The sequence below is a fragment of the Henckelia pumila genome, chromosome 2, assembly GCF_033568475.1.
Source record: "Henckelia pumila isolate YLH828 chromosome 2, ASM3356847v2, whole genome shotgun sequence".
NCBI lineage: Eukaryota > Viridiplantae > Streptophyta > Magnoliopsida > Lamiales > Gesneriaceae > Henckelia > Henckelia pumila.
Window position 1 is genome coordinate 192,657,997 of NC_133121.1, and position 9,774 is coordinate 192,667,770.

Here is a 9,774-nt window from a genome sequence, read left to right on the forward strand (position 1 = left end):
CTTCTAGTATTTTTCAAACATATATACAGGCAATGCAAAAAATTTACCCCTACATTCATACTTTTATAATAGAATATATATATATATATATATATATATATATATATATATATATATATATATATATATAGACACACACGATCATTCAAAGTGCATCTACATGACTACATTCATTACCCACATGCACCGCACATGCTTTCTTGTAGTTTGTTTAAAAGAATGAAATAATAATTGAGGCAACTCAAAATGCATGCGAACCCAAACGTGGTAGTACCAAGTTGATGGAATGTGATTTCTGCATGTATAAAGAGATACCCCAGATCACCACCCGAAGTTTAGCATGCATTTGGATGGAAATATTTTAAATAAAACGATATGAAGTTCACTGTTTAAGTTCATAATACTTGTTCTAGCACTTGTCAGAAGCAAAGATTTGATATCCGCCCTTTTGCATATTTAATTAACTTGTTTTTTAACTAACACAATGAAATTCAAATTCCTACGACAGGAATCATTTGAAGTCCTTGAATCAATTCCTTTCTTCTCAAATCTATGTCCTTCCACCCGCTCTGTACAAATGAAACAAGTTTAACATCATTTCCGGCAAGGATCAATAATCCCTGGTTAAAACAATTTAAGAAAAAGAAAACTCAGTTATTCAAGTTTTCTGGCTCCCCAATCACATTTAGAGCTCACAAGAATACATCATAGCTATTTAATCAGTATGTCCTGGCCTCTTTTGCTTCCTAAAATCGTATTGGAACGGATTATGATTTTGCGGTGATTGTTTCATGGTCATGGCCAACTTAAATTGGGTAAGATAGAGCTTTTACCGGTGTCATTTTCGTCTATCGTGTTCACTAGAATCACTCCATTTGTAGTCCAAACCAGATCCATACTTCCATGCCTCAAGCCTCTGCTTCCATTCATATTTTGTCTTAGCTGGAAATGAGTCCAAAAAGGGCCTGAAACCAGTTATATTTATATCAGTCGCATCATTTAAGAACCGTTTTTCTTCATGGCTCAACAAGTCAAAGGCAGAACATGATTACCTTAGCAAAGGGTCAATGAAGGAGGAAAGAAATGTATAAAGTCCCAACATCACAAAATGTCCGGACCAGTCGAACAGCACCAAAATACCAACCTTCATACCAGAAAAGAGTTGTTTGAAATTTTCAAGACTGTATCAGGTTTACAAGAAGCCATTATTTTTCCTCTACCTTCTTGAATATAGACGGTATGATAAGAGGTCTAGTTAACATTACTAGGCCTAACGTCTTAACGAGAGGACCAAATTGTATAACATCCTGCATAAACAAGCATGAAGGCAAAATGTGGAGAAAATAAGCTAAGGAAAATGGAGTAAGAAGACTAGCATTCAAGTAACATAAGAGAGGAAAGATTGTTCAATAACCTGAAGAAACGGGCGAAGCACTGGATCCCCTAGTTTCTGAAGGAAAAAAAAAAGAGTTTGGAAGAACAAATAACAGATAAGAAAATGATTTTTGAGCAAGAGTAAAAAGTTGATTAAACATAGGTACCTGCATGCTCTGAAAATTGGCAAATAAAAGTTCGTTTATGAAATCAGGTGAGACATTGGACTGCTTTTTGGCGGACATGGCTCTTTGAAACAACCAGGATGCGCTTAAATTAGGCTGCATATATGCTAAATTTAATCAACACAAGAGTGGTATATATACTGTAGGATTGTAGGAAGAAACAAAACCTGACCATGTAAGGATTCAGCAGAGATAAACTTTGAGCATCCAGAAAATCATTGCTAACTGCTTCATATATGCCTTCAATTTCATTAAAGGAAAAATGTTAGGTACAATTTTTTTCCTTCATTCAAAGTTCTATTTATGAAGATATGTATAGAACGACAATTCAAATTTTGGACCCAAAAAAATGATGCATGCCGAATGTTTTCTGCATGTATCATAAAACATTTTATACCATCTGTTAATCTTCCAAGATGTCTGGTCAAGCTCCCAAAACCACCAAACGATACTGGAGATTGTACACCACTAGCATCCCCAAACTGTAGATATCACACACGGTCGCATTCATTGAAAATAAATTGGGGATACTATATTGAGGCTTTGGAATGATGTTAGGCACAAAACCTGTAAAACACGATCAAAAGCTGCTCGTAATGGACTGTAGTAGAGTCGGTCCAAGGCCATTTGCAGAAAAAATAAAAAATAAACAAAAGTCAGAGCAAGTAAGCTAACGATCCGACCGACTATAAGTTACCCATCAGATCTGCAATAGGTCAGTTGAGATACCAGAACTACTACAGACACAAGTACATTAGTTTAGTTTACAGATGTTAACAATGTTTACCTGTTGCGGTACGTAGGAAATATGCCATATATAACTCTCAAAACCTCCAGATCCTCCAGAGACACTCCCTGTAAGATTTGAATAAACATCGTAAACCATAAAATAAAGCGATACTATTTACTGTTGAGATATGCGATTATAATAGACTAAATCAGATCTTGTTTATTTATGGTTGATAAGATATTTTATCTTTAGTAGGATTGTAAATTATTTAGGTTGATTCAGTTACCCAAAATATTGGGATTATGATTTGTAATCTGTAAATTATTTAAAGGGTAGAGACCCAATAAACGAGATACGATAGAAAAAGTTCTTCACTCGTTTTTTTCATGGTATCAAAGCCGAAGGATTTCTTCGTGTAAAAAAAAAAATCAAAAAATGGCCAACTCCGACAGCACCGTTTCTGTTGATCAATCAAAGGTCACACGTGAAGTACCTCTGCTCGCAACTCCGATTGCATTCGGTGCTGATTCCTCCTCTCTGTCGATCACAAGCCATAAACTAAATGGCAAGAATTTTCTCCAATGGGTACAATCGGTCAAAATTGTGATTTGTGCCCGAGGAAAGTTGGGTTATCTCACTGGAGACTTGTCTACTCCAAAATCCACAGATTCTTCATATCAACAATGGGTGGTGGACAATTCTTTGGTTCTCGCATGGCTTATAAACTCCATGGAGCCTCAAATAAGTCGTCGTTATCTCTGGTTTAAGACGGATAAGGATGTGTGGGAAGCCGCGCGACGTATGTATTCCGATCTTGGCAACGCTTCCCAGATTTTTTAGATTCGATCCAAGCTCAAAGAGATGAAGCAAGGATCGAAAACTGTAACTCAATATTTTTCCGATCTACAAGAGTTGTGGCAAGAACTCGACTTATTCCTTGATGAAGAGGTGACTTGCACTACTTGCATGACAAACAGGGTATAGATGGATCAGTGGAGAGGTGCAAGGCTCGTTTGGTTGCCAAAGGTTTTACGCAAACTTTTGGAATTGATTATAACGAGACATTTGCCCCCGTTGCAAAACTAAACACGGTTCGGATTCTCATTTCATTAGCAGTCAATCTAGATTGGCCTCTACATCAATTTGATATCAAAAATGCCTTTTTAAATGGGGAGCTAGAAGAGGAAGTTTACATGTGCCAACCTCCTGGATTTGAATTAGAAGGTGAAACTGTTTGTAAACTTAATAAATCTCTTTACGGCCTAAAAAAATCTCCACGAGCTTGGTTTGATAGGTTTTCAAAGGCCATCAAGAGATTTGGCTACAAACAGGGACAAACAGATCACACGATGTTTGTTAGACACTCTGAAAGGGGTAAAATCACCATTATCATTGTCTATGTTGATGGCATCATCATCACTGGAGATGATATGGAAGAAATGAAGAGGATTAAGCTGATGATGGCTAAAGAATATGAAGTCAAAGACCTTGGAGCATTAAAATACTTCTTGGGAATGGAGATAGCGAGAAGCAAAAAAGGCATATCAATTTCTCAAAGGAAATACACTTTAGATCTCTTGGAGGAAACGGGGATGCTTGGATGCAAACCGTGCAAGACTCCAATTGAGCTTGGTAACAAAGAAAAGATGTTGGAGGGAGAGCCTGTTGACAAGGGAAAATATCAACGCCTTGTGGGAAAGTTAATCTATCTTTCCCATACAAGGCCAGATATCGCATTTGCAGTCAGTCTAGTTAGTTAGTATATGCATTCTCCTTGTCAAGGCCATTTCAATGCAGTCTATCGAATCTTAAGGTACTTGAAGCAAACACCAGGGAAAGGTTTGTTTTTTGCCAAAACCAATGATAGGAGTATAAAAGGATTCTCCTTTGCAGACTGGGCTGGTTCCATTGATGATCGAAAGTCAACTTCAGGATATTGCACGTTGTTGTGGGGAAATTTGGTGACATGGCGTAGCAAGGAACAGTCTGTTGTAGCTAGGAGCAGTGCAGAAGCAGAGTACAGGGCCATGACTGATGGAGTATGTGAACTTATTTGGATTAAGAGGGTGATGGAGGAATTGAAGATGGGATTTGAAAATCCTATGAAATTCTTTTGTGATAACAAGTCTACCATCAGCATTACTCGCAATCCAATCCACCATGACAGAACAAAACATGTTGAAGTAGATCGACATTTTATTAAAGAAAAATTGGAGACAGGCATAATTGATATTGAATATGTTCCTACTTCCCAACAATTGGCTGATCTACTCACTAAGGGTTAACAGAAAACTCACTTGAGTCTCTTGTCCACAAGCTTGGACTCATCAACATCTACACCAAGCTTGAGGGGTAGTGTTGAGATATGCGATTATAATAGACTAAATCAGATCTTGTTTATTTATGGTTGATAAGATATTTTATCTTTGGTAGGATTGTATATTATTTAGGTTGATTCAGTTACCCAAAATAGTGGGATTATGATTTGTAATCTGTAAATTATTTAAAGGGTAGAGACCCAATAAACGAGATACGATAGAAAAAGTTCTTCACTCGTTTTTTTCATTTACTTTGGTCAGAGGACGTGATCATCCCCTCTGGTTGTGTCCATCATGCACAATTTTTAGCTATCCGATCAGGTAGGCGATAGCTTAAAAACCAAAACCAACATTGGAAAAATGACAAATATATCACTATCAGAGAGCAAGCAATAGTTGCATGAAAATAGGAAACCTCCGCAGCCCCCATCCTAGAATGCTACCTGATATTTGGGCATCAATTCCCAATAATCTTCAAGTAACTCTTCCAACTTGGGGCACCCTGGTTCGGGAAAAAGGTATGTGAACATGTATGTTGTTCGCTCAAGTGGGCCTGATCCAGCTGGAAATGCCTGAAAAATAATCAAACTACATCATCACAAGAAACGAACTTTTGGTGCAGTAAACGAGGAGCAATGGGACTCGTAATACCTCCCAGAAGTAATGTACTTCTGACTGACCAACTGTGTTCACCGAAGCACTACTAAATATCACATCACTTGTACAATTCTCTTTAAAACCACGACAACAAGAGCCGACAACAAGGCACACACCGTCTGGTTGCCTTCCATTCCTTATCTGTCAAAGCTTAAAAGCACAAGAAGCAGTTGTCATAAAACTTTTTTAAGGACAAATTATTGTATAAGCAATAGTTTTGTAATTAAGAGTAAGAATTAAGCAATGATGTCAATAGTTTTAAGTTGGATACTCAACTTGCTTGACTACTGGAGAAAAGTTTCCCATAGCATCAATAATGAGGCGTGATGACAAAAACTTTCCATCTGATAGTTTCAATACCTAATAAGGAAAGAAGAGAATAATGCAAATGAGAGTCCCTTAAGCATTGCACAAGCCTATATTCGTTATCGTTATTCTTTACACTGTTCATTCACCAAAGGTCATTTTTCTTTCTTGAAACATACTATAAAATCTGATCTCTTGATATATGTGCATTGCAAAGCTACAGAGATAATCATTTACCCTGAGCCATAGGACTAACACATTTTTTGTGATTCTTAATTTCTTATACCAAGTTTCAGCTTCTAAATTTTCGACTAGATGTAATACCCATATCACATCAGATCGTAAGAGCAGTGCAAATGGATTTATATAAAGATACAACGAGTTTTTTAGCAACTTTGCTCGACCATTTTCGTAAGGCAAAAATAGACCCTAAAGAGTTACAAAGGAAGCCTATTATGTGTATGATCCCACTTGTGAAGACTCGTTTAATGAAGCATGGTTGTGGTATTCATTCATCTCAACAAATTGTGCCATATAGTTTAAACTCAAAAAAATAATCACTTTTAGGTTGCTTATTGCTTGTCATGGTAGGTATTCTTACAGCTGCATCCTCATAAACGAATATGTTTGACACGCCGCAACCCTCCAAGATGGCACCACCAAGGAAGGTGAAACGCTTTCTCATGATTTCTATAAGCCTTGCAGGCCTGCAATGAGCAGAACAGAGCAAAAAAAACACAAATTAGATATTTACTAAAAAAATTTCATTCATAATAGTAACAAAGAGCATGAAAAGCACAATGTGAACAAAGGCTCAGACAACCATGGGTTGAACAAATCTCTCGGGTTCACATGTTGTATGAATACAATCTCATGCAGGAATTATGATGCTTCCGAACGTAATGTAACCAGTCAGTCATATATACCAAATACCATAGAACCACCACATACAATAGGAACATAATAAAACACTTACGAAACACCAAGATTAAGGATGTCATTAACCCAAATCTCACCCTTTCGTTCAAATCCACATCTGTTCTGCATGAACATTGAGATAAATTATTAAGAAGCACCATTTTGGTGTATGAATGCAATCCAAATACAAAACATCTCAACACCAGTTTTCATCTCTGAAACCTCTCGCTAACATTTGGGAACATACAGGATTGAAAGTGGCAGAGGTAACACGATCAATGTCATCTTCCGTTAGAATACCAACTTCAACGAGCTCCAAAAGCTCTTTCCTAGATATATTCCACTCTTGTTCCCTCTAACCAAGAAAAACAATCAAAGGTTATGTCTCAAACAAAATAACTTTTCCAGAAAAATTTACTGTTTCCCGAAGTTCTCAAAATGCTACAATACCCCCTGCAGAGCAGCCTTTTCTACAATTCCCACTCGAAGACCTCTGGAACTCAATGCAGTAGCAACGAAAATTCCCAAAGTTCCACCGCAAACTACGACGTCAAACATATCAGTACATTTTTCAGTTATTTCAGAATCACGAAAGAAAGTGGGAACATTGGCAACCACTTGTGGTGGTTCCTGGACAACTGCACAAGAATTTGCACTGTCAATCTTCCCTATTCTACTCTGTATGAACATGCTACAGATTCTAATTCGATTATATCGCCTAATGAAAAACATAACTACCTGGTGAAGCAGAGCAAATGCTGGACCATAAATTGTCCATTCTTTTCAAAGCATTATATGAGTAAGCACCACCAGCACCTCCGACTTCCCCATTTACTGGTATACTTTCCATTATCCTCTGCAATCAAAGATTAAATAAATTAAGACCCGGGCAGGAAGCTAAAAGAACATAATATATATATTTATATATATATATATATATGTATATATGTATATATCTGTGGGTGTGTGTTTCTGTACACATGGTTCTAATGGTCTTGAAATATCTATCTGGGTTGGAATACAATATACATGTAGGTGGGAATGGTGGGAAGAAAGGCGAGAACATAACACGTTACCTGCCTCTGTTCCAAAGTTCCAAGAAAGAACAAGCTACATATCAAAATGGAATGGGAACCCGCAATTACACCCCCAAAATGTACTTGATAATCCTTTAACCTCTATCATAAGTGGAATTGGACGTTGAAGATCTGATAATTATTGATTTTACCATCACACAATATTACAAATGGCAAATTTAGTTATGCAGTATTAAGATCATCCTTAAAATAGATCTCTTCTTCCATCAAAAGGGAGTCTTAATTAGTTGATGTTCTAAGCAAGCATAGGACCCAAAAGCGTGAAATCATAACATCAAACAGACAATAAGCTCCAAGAATGCGGGGCTTCCCATCATTGCCAAATCGAAAAGCAATGAAAATAGTATCAATGGAACACAAAAAGAACACATTTTTCTCCAGCAAGAAATGAATAAAAATGATGAATTCAAGAGAAGTGTACTTGGGTTCTGGAGGGAGAAGAGGCTTGCGCTTGCAGGCAAAGTTTTCTTCTGGGTAGAAGCTGTGGGCGAGCGGCAAATGAGTAGCGTTGGAAGATGGAGACTCCATACTTGTTCAGCTCCATTTCCTTTTTTTTTTTTTTTTTCTGCCAATCTGCCTGCAAATTATTTATAGTGTAGAAGCAGACACGTAAATCATAAGGATGCGCTTCAAATCTTGTGAGCCGCAAATGTCTTTAGGTAGAATCCATAGATTTTTATCACCATATTTTTTAAAAAATGTATATATATTACAATTTAGTTTTATCAGCTCCTCGTTTACGTTACCAAATTTCATTCTCATTCTTTCTTCTTCTCTTTTTTTTTGTTTTTGTTTTTTAAATTTACTTCAATCTTTTTTCTGACAAACGCTAATGTGACGTCAGATGAAGTGTTGTGGATATAATACTATGAGCATATACAAGCATGTGAGGAAGTTGGTGTGATCAAGTTGACAACTTGATCGCATGATGATGTCAGCGTTATAACAGCATTGTGTGTTTCTACAATGGTGTGGTGATGTTGTAATGGTGATGTTGAAATATTAATTTTTTAATATATTAAATAATGTTTTTAAAACATAATGAAATACACAAATTTATAACAAATCAAAAATAAACTTAATTAAATTTAAAATTACATTAAAAATGCACATAAATATAAAAAATAAAAAAATATTTTTTAAAACATAAAAAATAATTTTAAAAGCATACATAATATTCCAAAATAAAAAAACAAACATGAAAAAAATACACATGAATTAAACTTGACAAAAGTAAATTAAAAAAAAATATAGTCGTTGACCTTTTTAAATATTTTTATTAATTATTCTTAAATTTTTTGATTTTTTTTACAATTTATTTCATTTATTTTTAAAAAATAATGGTGGGCCCGCGTGAAAAAAATTTAAAAAAAAAGAAGACAAACAATAGTGGTGGGTCCCGCGTAAAAAAAATTAAAAAAATAAAATGGAAGGGCTTGACCGCGCGGAGCCCCCCACATGACCGCATGCGGAAACTTCTGCGTCCAAGGGGCGAGGAAAAAAAGGGGCGATCAAGTTGGATTTGACCGCCCAACTTGATCGCCTCTTGGGGATGCTCTAATGTGTGCAGTATTATATCACTGTTTATGATGAAAATTATAATTAATATTATGAAAGAAGAAAGATTGGAATTATTATTAAAATTTGATAATATATATTATAAAATATCTATAAATTAATCTTCGATAAATTAGTAACATCTTTAAAAATATCATTTATGGTATCGATGTGAGCAAATGTGTTAAATTAATAATTTAGATAAACGAATGAAATAATAAATTTTCGGTGGAGCCCTTCTAATGAATGAAGGTACACATATTGGCCAAGATCAGTATGGACGGTACATAGAAGTTGCGTATATTGGCCAAGACTAGTATGAAAGATACATATAGTAAATCGGTCCCATTTTTATATGATTAAATTGATTAAGCATGGATTAAGGACTTAATTTGGATTTAAATTTATTATTTCTGGTTAAGGAGGGATCGGAAGGTCCGAACCCAAGTTCGGAGGGTCCTAACACTTCGGAAGCACGGTTCAAGGTTTGGAGGCTACGGACCGTTCGAAACGTCCGAAGTGCGATCGGAGCTTCCGATCGTAGTTAGGCCATGCGCATTATCGACGTGTTAAGGAGTTCGGACACGCAGGAGATCGGAGCTTTCGAAGAGGAGTTAAGAGCTTGCGATCGT

General features: G+C 36.2%; 1 protein-coding gene across 5 annotated transcripts; it reads right to left on the reverse strand.

The window, feature by feature from the left end:
- Nucleotides 1-366: 366 nt before the first annotated feature.
- Nucleotides 367-8,236, reverse strand: LOC140881313 (uncharacterized). 5 transcript variants are annotated; one of them, XM_073286512.1, is made up of 19 exons: nucleotides 8,007-8,235; nucleotides 7,227-7,344; nucleotides 6,939-7,126; nucleotides 6,736-6,843; nucleotides 6,547-6,611; nucleotides 6,172-6,277; nucleotides 5,541-5,624; nucleotides 5,259-5,405; nucleotides 5,051-5,179; nucleotides 2,347-2,414; nucleotides 2,127-2,160; nucleotides 1,957-2,041; nucleotides 1,732-1,799; nucleotides 1,542-1,655; nucleotides 1,415-1,450; nucleotides 1,221-1,307; nucleotides 1,053-1,144; nucleotides 834-965; nucleotides 367-569 (listed from the first exon to the last, which is right to left on the reverse strand). In XM_073286512.1, exons 1-18 carry the CDS (start codon nucleotides 8,127-8,129, stop codon nucleotides 839-841), a joined length of 1,779 nt encoding a protein of 592 aa, XP_073142613.1. In that variant the 5' UTR covers nucleotides 8,130-8,235; the 3' UTR covers nucleotides 367-569; nucleotides 834-838. The 5 variants fall into 5 exon arrangements, with proteins under 5 accessions (XP_073142613.1, XP_073142614.1, XP_073142615.1 ...); XM_073286513.1 differs by lacking the exon at nucleotides 367-569 and adding an exon at nucleotides 576-620; XM_073286514.1 differs by lacking the exon at nucleotides 367-569 and having other exon boundaries at nucleotides 576-965; nucleotides 6,939-7,030; nucleotides 8,007-8,236.
- Nucleotides 8,237-9,774: the final 1,538 nt, after the last annotated feature.